The 15,578-nt window shown below is 44.1% G+C and overlaps 2 protein-coding genes across 2 annotated transcripts; both read left to right on the top strand.

The window, feature by feature from the left end:
• The first annotated feature begins 189 nt into the window (after positions 1–189).
• On the top strand, positions 190–6,978 carry maf1b (MAF1 homolog, negative regulator of RNA polymerase III b). Its single transcript, XM_071525843.1, has 8 exons — positions 190–721; positions 1,163–1,251; positions 3,585–3,716; positions 3,984–4,146; positions 4,758–4,879; positions 4,994–5,113; positions 5,321–5,413; positions 5,701–6,978. Exons 2-8 carry the CDS (start codon positions 1,169–1,171, stop codon positions 5,723–5,725), a joined length of 738 nt encoding a protein of 245 aa, XP_071381944.1. The 5' UTR covers positions 190–721; positions 1,163–1,168; the 3' UTR covers positions 5,726–6,978.
• A 1,436-nt stretch (positions 6,979–8,414) lies between these two features.
• LOC139649536 (leucine-rich repeat-containing protein 14) lies at positions 8,415–12,004 on the top strand. The gene is made up of 3 exons (XM_071525968.1): positions 8,415–9,054; positions 9,152–10,015; positions 10,473–12,004. Exons 1-3 carry the CDS (start codon positions 8,777–8,779, stop codon positions 11,038–11,040), a joined length of 1,710 nt encoding a protein of 569 aa, XP_071382069.1. The 5' UTR covers positions 8,415–8,776; the 3' UTR covers positions 11,041–12,004.
• Positions 12,005–15,578: the final 3,574 nt, after the last annotated feature.

Here is a 15,578-nt window from a genome sequence, read left to right as displayed (position 1 = left end):
ACATAACAAGTCAAGTAACTGAACTAGATCCAGCATGGGGGTTGACCGAGCAAATCTTAAGCCAATGACATCAGTTTAAATTTATATGGACAGGTCGTACAGCCATTCATGGGTCGCTACGCTAAAAGTGGGTGTGTATGTCAACCAAGATATAAATTGAAAGGGGTTGGGCTTTATTGTACAGTGGATTCCGTTGTTTTGGTCCGACAGAGATATAGCTGAGGTAATCGACTATTTGCAGCAACCTCGAACCTTCTTTGGCAAATTAGGTAGCTTGTTAGTTACTGAGTTGTTTTGATCGAGTCGCTTAGAAAAGGCGACTTGATCTAGCTAACACAAAACCCTTAGTAAAATTAGGTCGAAAGGGATGCCGCTGCAGATCGAGTCCGACGGACGCCAACAGTCTTTGGATTTAATTTCGTCGCATTTAATCGGGAAGAGCAGTTTTTCTATAAAAGTAAACAGCCCCAGAATAAGTAATTCTCGACCGAGTGCCTTTGAAGAATGTTTATTTTCAACTGGGAATTAGAAGATCAGCTGTGAAGTCAAGACAAGAGCATATAGCAAGCTAACCGCTAACGTTAGCTGGTCAACAACAAAGCGGGGATCGTTAATCTTTGCGTCATCAAGTAACGAAGAATTAGCTTGGGAAGAAAGTATCTTCAGTCGACGGCTGATTTGGAAACTCGTTGTCTTCTGCCTGCGCTGCAATTATCATTTGGTAAGTTTATTGTGGTGTAAGGTCGATGAACTCAACCAGGAAGACGAATTATCAACTTCGACTGAACAGTGTGGGGGAGGGGCGGTGGTTTACAGAGAGGAAATTGAGTTTTTGATCAGTCGTTATATGCCATTATGGGGCGCTGTGGCCCTCATGTTTTGGATGCTGAAAGACATTTGAGTGAGTCCAACAGCAAGTATCTTTTTAGATGGTTCAAAATAATCTTTACACCCTACTTGTAATATATTGATTGGCACTTTACAGGCCAAACCTTGAACACTGTCAGTTAAATACTTGCACAGAGGTAGCTATTGGTCCTTCTCCTTCCTTCATGCATGTAATCTGACACTAGTGACAGCAAATGTCTTGACTGCTCTCCTGACGTGACCCCAAGCTAAATGTAACTGCTTATACTAACGTTACTTTCTTTGTTCCTTACAGACAGAAATGAAACTGTTGGAGAATTCCAGCTTCGAAGCTCTCAGCTCTCAGCTGTGTGTTGAAACAGGGGAGTCTCGCATCCTTGGCAGGTAAAGCTCATCGCCTTGGCCTATGTTGTTACTTGAATAACTGAGCCTCTTAACAGACATTTATTTACACAATTTACAGGGGCAGACCTTCATTATCATAACAAGAAACACAGAGGCTCTTTAAGCTTATGATGAATGCCACTGTACTGCATTGTTTTCCGAGGGTCTGCTGCACTCAGACGCCACCTACTTCCATGCCCACCCCAACCTTAGCGTGTGTGTGTTTGTGCAGAACACACACCCCCCTTCACCCTCCCTGGGCAATGCATGCATTGAGTGCCTCTCGAGATGTGTTTGTGATTGGCTTTAGTGCTTCTATTTTAGTAGGCCAGCCTTGGAGGCTCAATGGGAGCATCAACACAACAGTGAGAGTTCAGTCTTGCCAGAACTTGCATGCCAAGGTAACTGGAGAACCACTGGAGTAGTGAACATTTAATGTAAGCGATGTCCAACTTGACAATTGTTTCACTGATACAAGGAAAAATCTTGTCTGGTATGATGTCATGAAACAAGGAAAAGGGTAGGAGAGGTTGCTTCATCAGGTGTGGCTGCTCCAAAGATCACAGACACTGCTGATAAAGAGGGGCAGTAGAGCAAACAAGTACCTACATGTTATGCAACACAATGATGATTTATACTAAACCTACAGACCTACTTTAAGACCTTTCCTGCTTGCCTGCAGTCGCTAGTTTTTGCTGATATAATGACTTGGCATTAACATACCGTAAATGCAGTAGAATGTGTTTTATGTTTATGTAGTGGGGGTGGATGACCTCCAGCAAGCCTTGGGGTTACAGTAACATATAGTTACATAAGTTGCATACATAGTTATACTGAGCTTCTATACTGGACGGTCGTGACCTAGTGTGACGCACAACATGGTGTCCCCTCACACGCCTTTGTGGCTATTTGGAACCTGTAATGGAGAGTGTTATGGGGGTGTGTACATGCACACACATACACATAACACTACATCACAGCTGAGTGCTGTTGGAGCTGCCAGGTCTGCTGGTGTTTAGGCTGCTTAGCAGATTAGTACAGCAGCCCATCATGGCAGCAGTAGTTTTAAGCTGCGGCTTTGAACTGAAAATGTACCTACCAGTAGGGTTATTACAGAAGCAAATCTTGTCTCCAGTTTTGGAGCCTATTTGGGATTTTGACATGACCGTTCCTAAATGCGGGTAGGATGGATGGAGTTAGGATATTATATGCGGTTGAGATTTCGATTTTGCAACATGTGGAAATGGGATTGTTGATGTTGACAGTCAGCTCCAGTTCTACATGTCGGATCAGCCATTTAGCCTTGGCTGTCACACCAAGAAAGACAACTGATATGGACTATCACACGCTGCTGCTGACACATTTTGTGCAAGTATCAGTCACTGTCTGAACAGCTAGTTTTGGCCTTGAAACAATGTCATCAAACAGGGTGCTTGTTCCAACCTCTCAATATAAAAGCCCAACCTCAGCAAATAGCGTAGTGTAAAACTGAACAGTGTATTGATGTAGCTGCAGCGTGATTTACTTGGCACTGCATTGTTGTGGTCACCAGTTAGTGATTTGGCAGTCATGAGACATAAACATATTGAATTTATGGCTAGTGTTCTATGTTTAAGGTTATTTCTTGTAAATTACAGAAGCCATATTGAGGTAAAAGAACAGGCCATGGTCAGAGTTCACTAATGTGTATACAGCTGTTAACATCTGAGCCTGCAGTTAACATTTTTTCATATTATCTTTTTAGAATTCATAATCTCTACTCTGCTCTAATGTGTTCCCTATCATCTGGTCGCCCACAGTGTTTTTGTCGGGCAGGTTGGCTGTGTTGTGGATGGAAAACCAGGGCAGTTATTTCCACCATGGTACCCTTGGCGACCCGACGCCCCTATAATTAGACTGGCCGGGCCATAGTGGCTCATAGCCGGGCCTATCTTAAGTTGCACAACCTCTGCTCTTGCATAACCCCTGGGTGGGTGGGGGCAAAATAAACACTGCACACCAGTCTGCTCCATTCCTATCTCTGTCTACAGCGGTATCTGACCCAGAAACTCTAAAAAGAGCAGAAGAGGAATTGTAACACTGACATGTTGCTGCAAAGTGAATTCTCACACCACCAGGCTTCTGCTTGTCAGATGCTTGTGCAGCTAAAGACTTTTACTTATGTACGTTGTATGTGTGTGTTTTAAGTCAAAAGGACTATTAATGTGTACTTTGAGGATTACATTGCCACTCATCTTGCATCTTTCCCATTATTACATTTATAACACATGCTCTTTGTTTAACACATAAACATTGATCACTTCCAGTAATGCAACATGATTTCTGCGTTGCAGGATTGAGAGCTACTCCTGCAAGATGGCAGGGGATGATAAACACATGTTTAAGCAGTTCTGCCAGGAGGGGGAGCCACACGTCCTGGAGGCCCTCTCTCCCCCCCAGTCCACCAGCACCACCAGCCCCTCACAGTGAGTACTGCAGCCCACAGCCAGAGCAAAACAGCACAGGTCACAGTTTGATTATTACCAAGGTCACATCAGAAGATTGGTCGTAATCCTCAAAAGATATTGAAGACGGTCCTTTATTCAATAAGTAGGGAAGGAAAAATGAAGTGATGAAGGTTTAGCACTGTTTGGACTATTTGTGAAAGACTGTTAACTACTATAAGAGTGGACAGTTTATGAGTATTTTCCCTAAACTTCCCCTCTCTCTCTCTCCCTGTGTACTTTGTCCAGACTGGGGAAGAGCAGTGAGGATGGGGAGAACCCTCTGAGTGACAAGTGTTGCAGGAAGACTCTATTCTACCTCATCACCACGCTCAACGAGTCCTTCAGGCCAGACTACGACTTCAGCGCGGCGAGGGCCCACGAGTTCAGCAGGGAGCCCAGCCTCAACTGGGTCAGTTAAAGACTTTTTTTCTTGTTTAAGAAAAAAGTCAGCTCTTTTGTGATTGATATGATAAATTTGTTTATAAATGATTAAAACATATCACAGTACTGTTTTTAAAGTTTTCATCTTTTTAATAATTATTGAGATAATTTTGGTCAAGATAATCGTACTATGAAATTTTGAAATCAGCACAGGCCTGGTGTGATTGTCAAGTTTATTCCCAGAGTGCACTTAAATGCTGGACAGAATTGTCACAAAGTGCTTTACATAACATACTGGACTCAAAAACAGATAAGAATGAGAATGGGGTTACGCATGCAGTCTGCAGAAGTGGCTGAAGGACAGACTGCAGGGAAATGAATGGAGAGAAAGGATTAGCTGATAAGATATGCGTTGACATAGATTGTAGGCTGTAGCTGGGTGGCGTAGTGAGCAAGGAGACGAGCCTTCAACAGGAAGGTTAAAGCCCTTGTGACAGTAGCCGTCTGACCTACTGAAGTATCTTTGACTTCTGACCTCCCTGAAGAGGGGAGCAAGCAAAAAGAGAATTCAGAGGGATCAGTAATGACTCAAAAAATAGGCTTTGCTGAATAATTATGTGAATGTGCTGTCTCCTCCAGGTGGCCAATGCAGTGAACAGCAGCTTGTTCTCAGCTGTGGGAGAGGAGTTCAACTCGCTGGGGCCTGAGCTATGGAACGCCATAGACCAAGAGATCAACCTGCAGAGCTGTGACATTTACAGGTAGGGGTCTGTGTGTGTGTGTGTGTGTGTTTCCTACTAAATAATGTATGCTGCTGTTAACTGTTTCGCCCCATAGCCTTTTTAAAAGATTGATGTCTTGATATTTGTTCATAGCTACAACCCTGACCTCGACTCAGACCCCTTCGGTGAGGAGGGCAGCCTCTGGTCCTTCAACTACTTCTTCTACAACAAGAAACTCAAGAGGATTGTATTCTTCACATGTCGCTCCGTCAGGTCAGTAGCCGCAACACTGAACCATTCTCTTTGAAGTGCTCATTCATCCACTCATAATTGCGGATTCATAAAACGTCAGAATCACTTGCTGACAGTTCATTTATAGACCAGTTCAGAGCTTCTAAAGGGAAAGGACTAATCCAATAAATAATTTGTCAAAAGCTATGTTTATTTCTGATCATTTTAAAATCTGTTTCATTCCTGCAGCGTCCTGAGTGGCTATGGCCGTGGGTGTCTTGACAATGAGCTGGACATGGAGCTGGACGATGAAGAGGAAATGGATGGCTTCACTGAGGACAGGTTAGACTGGTTATCATCCACTGACTTTCCTTAGTCACTATTTTAAATTGCTTGGTTTGTTGCAGTGTGTGTATATAGAAAGGATGCAAGAGCTACTCTGCCGATGTTACTACTGTTTCTCCAGAAGCATTGCACACAATTGTCAGTAGAAATGCACTTAAAAATCAAAGCAGATATTAAGCACTAGTGCTGGTGTTTGGTTATGCAGCAGCATAAGGCACGTTTTTCTTACCAGTTATGGTCAAAGAATTTTCCATTTACTTTTTCTTCTCTTCACTCATGCGCAGGTTCCCCAGAGCTCTGTGTGTGTGAATCTTCCCAGAGGACACTCCTTGGCCAAAGAATATCTAGGCTTTCACATCGTCTTCTCATCCCATTCTTCGTCCCATCTACCCTTGTTTTTTTACCTGTTTTTTTGCTGCCTCATCCAAAGCCATTTTCTCGTACAGAGGGAGAACATTTCACCCCATAGACAAATGCATGTTTGAAGCCTTCTCATCTGCTGGACATGAACTGTGTACCATAAGCGATGGACATTTGTAAATGCCCCCGGTGGAACCTTTTTTTGAGCGAGATTCTTCTAGCTCCTTCATTCTCCAGTGTGGTTATTGACCCTAAGCTCCTATCCCAACGACACACACATGGGCGCCTCTACACCTGACACATTTCCAAAGAGAAATCCCCTTCTCAGACTCTTGGGAAGAGGTGGGTCCCGTTACGGATGGGTGACCATGGAAGACTGCAAGCATGTTTTTTTTTTTCTTGCAAATGATGTCATAAAATAACCACAAGCCAAGAGGAGTCCACGTAACACCAGCATCAATGAAAACCAACACAGAGATAAGGGGTTCTTAGAACCCCAACCTGGGGAGGAGCTGGGCTGGGCCCACGAGAGCCGATACAGTTGACTGACTGACCAGCTGAAAACTCGTTTGTGATTCTTCGTTTGCTCTTTTTGTGCGTGTTGCTTTCTATGTGTGACAGTGTTGTTACTGTGAGAACTAAATACTTTTTTAGCACTGAGTTTGAAATTAAACGCTGCATTTGTAATTGAACCTTGTATTATTGAATCTTATTACTGCGAATGCTCTTCTTCTGTAGGAGTTAGATAGGAGGGCACTGCCAAGGAAAGTTATATGGACACCCAGTTTGCAGCTTAGACAACATCAGTTTTTATCGGATGTCCCATTGTTTTGCTTCAGTCCCATTATTATTCAATCGTGTTTATTTTTTTTATGTTGTCCTTATCCAGTATTTCTCCATTGTTCCCCTGACTTAAATCCATTTCCTAATATATAAATGTCTGTCTTGCCAGCTTTTTTCTTTGCTCATTACCTCAGTGCAGAGGCTTCAGTGCAAGTGAATGTATAGTATAATGTAGAGACTAAAGTTTCAGAAAAACTTTCCAGAAATGGCTGACATGTTTTACACTATTTTTAGACCTTGAGAAGCTCCTCTTTACGTTCCTTACTAGTGGGTTGGAATTCCATGACTTTCTTGACTGCTCTGTGCTTTGTTCGATTGGCCAATATATTGAAGATGTGAATAAACTTGTGTTTGAATCAGACTAGCCTGGTTCTTGTTATGAGGGTACTAGAAGCCATTGAAGCGGTAAAATAATCACTAAAATTGTTTTACATTTCTTCAGTGGAAAAATTCAAGTTCAGAAGGATAACTATGGCCATCACAGTAGATCTAAACCCAGATGAAGTGGTTAAAAGTAACGTATAGTCTTCTAGCCCATGTCCAACACTAGTTCTTTTACTCCTATTATCTAATCAAACCAACAACAATGACAATGTTATTTCAGATACAGGGCGAAGGATGTAAAAAATAACCTTAGTTGAAAAGCTAATATTTAAATGTTTTTCTATGATTTCCAATGCAAAACCCGGAGCTGCTTTATTGACATTGACTTTGGACTGTCAAAATGTGTGTTTTTATTTTCACATATTTATGAGCTTTATATTATTGCAGTGGTGTCAGTTCTGACACAGGAAATGTGTCTTGATCCTCAGGAAATCACCCTGGCTGCTTTCAGGCTCTTTTTCCAAATCATTTTTTTAGTTGAGCTATATATTGGTGTAGCATTACAGATTAGTTTTACATTCCAAACTCTTCTCTCTTGTTTTGTGCTAAATGTTCACTAATACAGACTTTGCTGTCTTATGATATATTTCAGAGCTGAATTCAGTGGTATTCCCCTGATATTTCCATTGATATTCCCCATTGTGGGTTATTGACTGATATCCATAGATTGCCACTAGATGGCAGTATAATATACAGTAGGTTCCTTGGTATAATATATGTAAGTGGAAACTGCAAAACTTTATCAAACTTTCAATACCATCTTGACCAAACCACATTGTACTTATTAATTGCATGGCTACAGGCTGGCAGTTTTGTAAATGTAGGCTAGAAGACTCTATTCATCAAGATGAAGAATGGGAACTGTAAGCATTACTTCAACAGATTTGGCTTTGACACAAAAAATATGACTTCCTAAAGTGTCATCCCACTGATAGCCTTGCAGAGCTTATTTGTCTCCAGCTGCATTAGAGCAAGGTTTGAAGACTCAACTCGACAGCATCGACAGTGCTTCGTCAACGGTGCTTGATAAATGAAGTTGAACAGCATCCATATGCTCGTATGCACAAGTCGAGATACGCATTTCCTATGATGATCTCCATAAATAGACATATGGTTTGGAAGGGTGTAGAACCTGAAATTCAGCTTTGTAAGACCTTAAATCAATAAACCATTAAAGGCCGTAAAAGTACTAAGTTATCGGGTGATAGTAAAACTGATTTCAAAAATAGCTGCACAGAATCAACAGTAGCAGAACACGATAAATAATGTATAGCCATGCAAGCAAAGGTCCACTCTACCCTTACTGTCGTGACGTAAACCAATACGTGCAGCGTCATCAATATGCGTCACTGTAAATTGTAAACACTGGAGCGCCAGCGGCAGCATCTTGAACGATCCCACAGACGGAGACAGTTTGTCTAGTTAACATAATGTGCCAACGTCTTATATTTCACACGCGAAATGTTTCCAGCCGTCGCTGCATAGTTTCTTTATGTGGATAATCCAACTACCTATCCGATGATGTTGTTAATTCTTTTTTTGGGTGTTTTACTGGATAGTATCGAATTGCTATCGTAAAACTATAGTATTAGCTAGCTTCACGCTGTTTTAACCTTAACCTTAATGTTGGCTAACTTTATCAGACATTCACCGCTTTAGACATGTAACGGCAGCTTCGTTGGCAAAGGAAATTCGAAGGCAACATTATTTCGGCTCCTCCTCGCTTTAACTTTAAAAGTTTAATCTTAAAAGCTCGCCTGGCGCTGTTCCACAATGGTGCTTCCTTTAGTCAGCCTTTGTGCGAAGGAGGTGGTGAGTGACCACAGTTCGTCGCCTAACTGGCTGAGCTGGGTGCCCAGGGAGCTGTACAGAAACCTGCTGGAAGCCGCTTTCACCAGCTGCCGACCGCTGGCTGTGGGTGAGCTGGTGCAGCGATGGCCTGAGCGCACACTGCGAGTCGGCGGACGGAGGAAAGCAGGGCAAAATCCCCCAAATCGACTCTGCATCCAGGCTCTCTTACTTGCTGTTGTCAGAGGACTGTCGGACCAAAGGTGACTAGTAGAGTAATGGTTATTATACAGTGTTTGGATTATGATCAGTCATGCACCATGTCTTGTTTATCAATTTTCCTCTATTGCTCTTTCTCAGGTGTGCGCTGCAAGTGCTGGACCTCTGTGGGCTGCAAGGTGAAGAGGGAGGAATGGGAGACCCTATGGGTGGCTGGTCTCTGACTGTGGCTCTCTGCACCATGGTTGTTCAGGCCAAGGCTGGAGCTCAGAGGGTGCAGAGAAGAGAAAGGGAGCGGGAGAGAAAACGGGTCTTGGCTATGGAGAGAGAAAAGGATATAGTGAAAAGGGAGAGAGGACAAAGGAAGACAAGGGTGGAGGGAAAGGAACAAGGTGGCGAGGAGGTGAGCACAGACACTGGGGAGCTGGGGAGAAATGAAAGAGAGAGGGTGGGATCGTCAGGGATTCCAGGTGAAGAGGAGCAGATTAAGGGAGTAAGGAGGAGGATGGAGATGGAGAGAAATAGAGAGAGCACAGTGGCAGGCAGCAGAAAAGAGAGTGAGGAAATGGATCCAGACGGTGACGTGGTGATGCACGTGAGAGCCGATCTCTTTGTCAATGCCCGCTCTTGGGAGCGTGTGCGTGTGGCTCTGGGTACAGTTGGACCCCTCAAGCTCCAGTGTAGATACCTTCGTGTGGAGGAGCTATCGGTGTCCAGCATCAGGACCCTGCTGGACCTCCTGCCTCATCAGAGCCTTCTGGGGGTGGATGTCCGCTACAGCAGCCTGGGGGTGGCGGGCTTGGCTCAGCTGCTGCCCCAGCTCTCCACCTTCCCTGCGCTGAACTCGCTCCGCCTGCACTACTGTAACCTGGATTTTCGCAGAGACCAGCCTGGGCAGGAGGAGGCACTGAGGGAAATGTCACTGGGTCTGGCACAGCTACAGCAACTGCGACGCCTTAGTCTCACCGCACTACGCCTGCCTGGACACCTACGCATGCTACTCAGGTATGGCCTGGGTTCCCTAGCACATGAACGCACCACATAACTGTGTTTGCACCTTGAGTCCAGTACTTGAACCTACTCATGATGTCAAGTTTTTTCTCTGGGGACGAGTATTATCAAGACAGTTTTTTCTCCTCACCCAAACTGATCTTGTGGGTTATTGTATCGGATTAGCATATCTGACAAGTTTTTGTGTTTCAGAAAACAAACCTACTGGCATATATTATTTTATTAATTCTACCTTGGATTTCAAAGACTTGGAAAGACAACATAACATAGCTAACCACTTAATACAAATTGGAATTGCAGTTTTAAAAGATTAATTTTAATCTATTCAGTGCAAATCCTCTCAAACTAATTCAGAATTTTAACATTTAAGACTGAAATCATAAAATAAATCCTGTATACTGAATATGTGCAAACTTAGGTAAATGTTCTGCCCTCCCCTGTTTTGTTACAGCTCACTGTCTCAGCCTCTGGAGATACTGGAACTGCCATATCTGAGCCTGAGCCCAGCTGACCTCGCCTATCTGTCCTGCAGCCAACATGCCTCCACGCTGCAGCAGCTGGATCTGAGTGAAAACCGTCTGGATGAAAACACCCTGCCTTCTGTTCGCCGCCTCCTCTCCCAAGCGTCTGGCAGCCTGCAGCACCTCACCCTGAGTGGCTGTGGCCTGACTGACGGCCTGCTGGCGACCCTGCTGCCTTCTCTGGGGTGCTGCCGGGCACTCAAGAGCCTGGGTTTGGCCCTCAACCCGCTCTCCATGGCCGGCCTCCTGGACCTGGTGAGAACAGCCGTGAGAATGCCCTCCCTCCGCCAGTTACTGTATCCCAACCCCCTGGAGGACTACCAGCCAGGCCTGCCTGACCTTCCCTCCAGCGCGCAGCTCCTAGACTGGCCTCTGGATGAGCCTGTGGAAATCCACGCGACCAGCAGCCAGCTCAACAGGGTGCTGACAGAGAGCAGCCGCTCTGACCTCTTCCTGACCTGCGACTTGCTCAACTATGATAAAGACTTGGTGGACTAGAGCAGAGTTCAGGGGAAGAACACAGAAGCTCTTCAGTTCACTGACTGACACACACCAGAGCAATGTACACAAGCTTGACAATCAAATTATCATCCTAGCAATGGGGTAGTATATTCTTTTAAAAGTACTTTTGTATTTTTATGCTTTACTTTCTCAGCGATGGATTGCATTATTCAGTTATGCTCTTTTCTGCTATGGACAAATTATTTGGCTGGAACAATGTAACAAATATATGCCAAACTTCAATCAAAAGGTGCTTAAAGCCTAAATAATACTCTGTATGCTATTGACTTGTTTACTATATGAATTAAGGTGTAGCATGTGAAGCAGTAGTTTTGTGCCAAAGCTCTCTAAACAGATTACAAGGATAGCTGGGATGGAAACAGATTATCAAATCCCACTGGTTTAAGGTTACAGTCTGTCCACTCCTGTGCCTTTACATCTGTCAGCAGTACTTTGTCTGTACATGGCACTTGTCCAAATATTTTGGGGGGGCCACCAGTCTTGCAAAACCCTGATGGAGCAACTGTGTGAAAAACATTTTATAATGTGACACACTGCACATGTCAACAACCAACATTATGTGTGGTAATGTGTTTGCAAAACTGTTCTTTAAATAGGAAATGAATGTATAGGAGGTGCAAAATATTTACATTTATTTGAATTAAGTATAAATTCTCTGTCCAGTAGTGATTTTGTTTTTCTAAAGCGGAAACAAAGTTTGCATAGCTATTCTAGGTATTTTTCTACTACATCTTTTTATTCACTAAGGATTTTTTTTTGTCTTTGTGCTGTTCCAATTTATGTCATTATTGTGGCATATGTCTGCTTTATCAGAATGATATCTTTTGTATTCAGGTCCATATCGAGTCCAAAGTATCACCAACATCAGCAAATGTGTGAGTGTACCAAATCACCCATGTACCAAATGAATGCAGTTACATACGTTACAGAATAAATCATAAAGCAGTGATTTAATTAAGAAGTCATTTTAATTCTGTCAAGCATATCGTCTTTCAAAATTATATTTTTAATGGGGTATTAATGGGAAACTACCTGCCTGAGAGGCATCATCTGTAGTACTCTACATAAGACTGTTGCAGAATGAAGTAGCGTCGAGGAGAGGCCGTCAGACAGTTCTGGTCTGAGCGGATGGGGAAGGGGCACAGACTAACCCGAGGTAACGGCAAGGTGATGAAATTGGGGCAGCACATGAGAAACGGACGGTTTCGCAGAGGAGGCAGAGTTATACCTGTGAGACAAGAATCCACTGGAGGTTAGAAAACATGCATTTTGTACAGTAAAACAGTTGCATTTTATGAGTAATCTTTACCAAGGCAAGGTGGGAGATGAAATCTTACCTGGTGGCCTGCGTATCCTGGCCATGCTGCAATTCTCTCCTAGACGGTAAATTGGCTGAGAACAACTACACACACACACACACACACACACACACACACACACACACACACACACACACACACACACACACACACACACACACAGAGAAGAGTAAAAAATTAGACAACAGGTGCATGTATAACATCTATTTTATGTACATAACTGGAGATATTTTATACCAGCCAGATTGGGGCAGAAGCACAGTGTCTTTGCGACCCGCGGGTACAACATGTTGGGCCTTCATGTATTCCTCTTTTCGGATGGAGCAGAAGTAATTAAGCACATCCACCATGGTGAAGGTGAGAGGCTTCCACTGTGCTGCGTTCCTGAGGTACTGACACCTGCTATGTTCCTGGGAGCATGGGAGGAGAGAGGAGACCAAAGGGAAACCAGTTAATCGCTTGGCAAGTCAAAACCAGTCAGGACACCGCAGGCCATGGCAGTCATCAACACTCTGACAAGCTCTCATGTGCTCCTATTTAGAGGAGTCAGGGTCACAGGAAAGGACATCAGAAGCAGCAGAGAGCTGATTCACAGAGGGAGGTCCTCTCAATTTTCAAGCACCTGTTCTACCCTTTTGTCTTGCTTAAAAATACTTTAATGAGTGGCGAGAATGGATATCAAATCTGTTACCTTTTTTTCCCAACCATTAAAAATGAAAGTTTAAGCTACAAAGATAGAGAGTTAAAGTAAAACCAGTCTTTGTTTACTTTGTATTTGGAGATCCATAGCTCCAGCCAGTATTCCGCTCTCTCATGCAGGCTCTTCCAGACGTTAGACTGGTCCCGCAGCTCTGAGTCCCAGCTCTCCAGCTCCGGACACAGCCACTGCTCAGCCTCATGCACACCGATCCCTGTCAGCATGCACACGACTGTTTTCCTATTGAAGGGACAACAGAAACATACAAAATGGCAATGTTCTCCATACGCCCTCTTTCAGTTCAAGAAGTTAAAATTTCACTTGAGAAGCAGACCGATAAAATAAAAAGTTGAGAGGCCATTGCCACCCATTGACTTTTAGAACAGCAGTAAAGCATTCATGGACTAACCGGAGATGCAGTTTTTTATAGGCCAGAAGAGTGAGAAGACTTATCACGAAGTCGCAGCTGTCCGATTTTAGACACATGAACAGATTTAACATTTCACCAATCAGGATCTGCTCCTCAGGGGACTGAAACACACACACACACACAAACAATAAAAAATTGAGACACACCCTCAAAATCCAGTTCTTCAAATGCAGAGCGGCAAGCGGCAAGTCATACAGTACCATATTAGGTCTGACGTGTTTGGACACAGAGTCGATGAAGCCTTTGTGAAACTTCTCTGTGTTCTGTAGAAGTTCCTGTCTGTGCAGCGCCTGTAGTGCAGCTACGATCTTTATCTTGGATGGAGCGCTGCAGGTGTTTAGATAATCAAGCAGCTGCAAGGAGAAATCCTCTGGAGATAGGGTGCTTGGGATACACTGCACACACACACACACACACACACACACACAAACACACACACAATAAGATCTAAACTTGGACCAAAGATCAATAGGAATTTACCATATTGCTTTGTGCACAGGATATATCTTGTTGAAGTTAACCTGGATTACCCTATGGTCTGGATACATGTCCTTGAACCAGCCTTCCTCTGCAAACTGTCTGAGGAACACTGGCATCTCAGGGGTGGGTGTCCTGGGTGAGACTGGGGTGGGTGTCCTGGTTGGGACCGGGGTGGGTGTCTGGGGCGTGACCGGAGAGGGTGTTCGGGGCGTGACCGGGGTGGGTGTCTGGGGTGTCTCCGGGGTGGGTGTCTCCGGGGTGGGTGTAACCGGGGTGGGTGTCCGGGGCGTGACCGGGGTGGGTGTCCGGAGTGGGGCTGGGGTTGGGGTCCTTGGTGGGGACGGAGGTGGAGTAGGGGTTTTTGGTTTGGGTTGCTTTCTTGGAGACGGGGGCTTTTGAGGCTACAAGGAAAAGTAACACACACATGCAGACATGCACACACAAAGTAAGAGATTCACCATAGAACTCACCAGGGTTGTTTACCCAAGGCCTCTGTTACTCTCAGAGAAAAACAAAACACGTTGTATTTTTCTGTCAATGATTTAACTGCCCTGACATTGCAAATAAACAGGAGCAAGTTTTTGCTTGCCATGCTATCAATGCATCCTATGAGTCTTTACCTGCTCCCTCCTAGACTCTGAAGTCATGGGTCTGTTCACTTTACAATCAGGACAGAAGTCTTCTGCTAAGGGAGGAGGAGTACATGGCTGCTCGTCATATGGCTCAGGAGAAAACAGAAGGGCGTCTGGGTCAAAGCTGTCCTCAAACCCAATCTGAAACCACAGCGTAATACCATTAATGATATAGTACTCTCTCCCCCAAAAATATGCCAAACATTCAAATAAAAGGTGTAATGGGATTTATTTGAACGCTGAAAGCATTGGCAGGATCATAAACACATCACAGCATGCAGACAGTCTTTAAAGAAATAGGCTGCATATAGTGCATAGATAGCTTGTACTGCCGCAGTGCGATAAATCCTGGACAGGCAGAGGTGAAGCTGTTGCTGCATGCAAGTTGATCAAAGAGTTTTTTTTGCCAAATGGCAGAGTATTCCTGAAAGCACTGAGAAGAACCAGGTAAAAGGGGGGTGTAACCTTAATGTTGGGAGGCAGGCCGTATATTATTTTCATGTAGTGATCAAAAGCCTCTTTCTGGGTTTGCTCTGTACTGGGAGGCTTCCTTCTCTTGCATTTCACTGTGTCTTGCAGGAGCGCAGCTAGGTCTTTGTCTCGTGCCAGTAAGCTCTCATACTCCTGTATTGAGACAGATGGAGAGGAGATAAACTACTTTGTTGCATGCATTTTTCTTACAGTGTGCCATTTTACAGACATGCATTGTATATTCGCATATATTACCAATTCACACACACCTTCTGTCTCCACACGTCTTCACAGGCTAATCGATTGCTGGCCGTGTCTGTGATGTTTTTGCTGTCTTCCTCTTTCATGGCTGTGCTAGCAGATCTGTTTGTATCAACATTGTTCATAGCTCATTAGGTCTTTACCATGGATTACTCTTAGTATGTAATATGAATGAATCTTACTTTCGTTTGCTGTGCTTTGCTTTAATCTGGATGATAGGCCAG

Source organism: Centroberyx affinis, unplaced genomic scaffold (genome assembly GCF_046629955.1).
Source record: "Centroberyx affinis isolate AG114_WGS23_722 - 3 ecotype Tasmania unplaced genomic scaffold, CSIRO-AGI_Caff_v1 ptg000109l_1, whole genome shotgun sequence".
Lineage (NCBI taxonomy): Eukaryota > Metazoa > Chordata > Actinopteri > Beryciformes > Berycidae > Centroberyx > Centroberyx affinis.
The sequence above is the reverse complement of the archived record's forward strand: the minus strand, read 5'-3'. Positions and strand labels throughout refer to the sequence as shown.

Excerpts from the sequence above, each read along its gene's own strand:
- maf1b (XM_071525843.1), top strand. The coding sequence starts at position 1,169 with ATGAAACTGTTGGAGAATTCCAGCTTCGAAGCTCTCAGCTCTCAGCTG. Across the intron at positions 4,880-4,993 it reads CAGAGCTGTGACATTTACAG|CTACAACCCTGACCTCGACT; the intron begins GTAGGGGTCTGT and ends ATTTGTTCATAG. Across the intron at positions 5,114-5,320 it reads TTCACATGTCGCTCCGTCAG|CGTCCTGAGTGGCTATGGCC; the intron begins GTCAGTAGCCGC and ends TCATTCCTGCAG.
- LOC139649536 (XM_071525968.1), top strand. The coding sequence starts at position 8,777 with ATGGTGCTTCCTTTAGTCAGCCTTTGTGCGAAGGAGGTGGTGAGTGAC. Across the intron at positions 9,055-9,151 it reads AGAGGACTGTCGGACCAAAG|GTGTGCGCTGCAAGTGCTGG; the intron begins GTGACTAGTAGA and ends GCTCTTTCTCAG. Across the intron at positions 10,016-10,472 it reads CACCTACGCATGCTACTCAG|CTCACTGTCTCAGCCTCTGG; the intron begins GTATGGCCTGGG and ends GTTTTGTTACAG.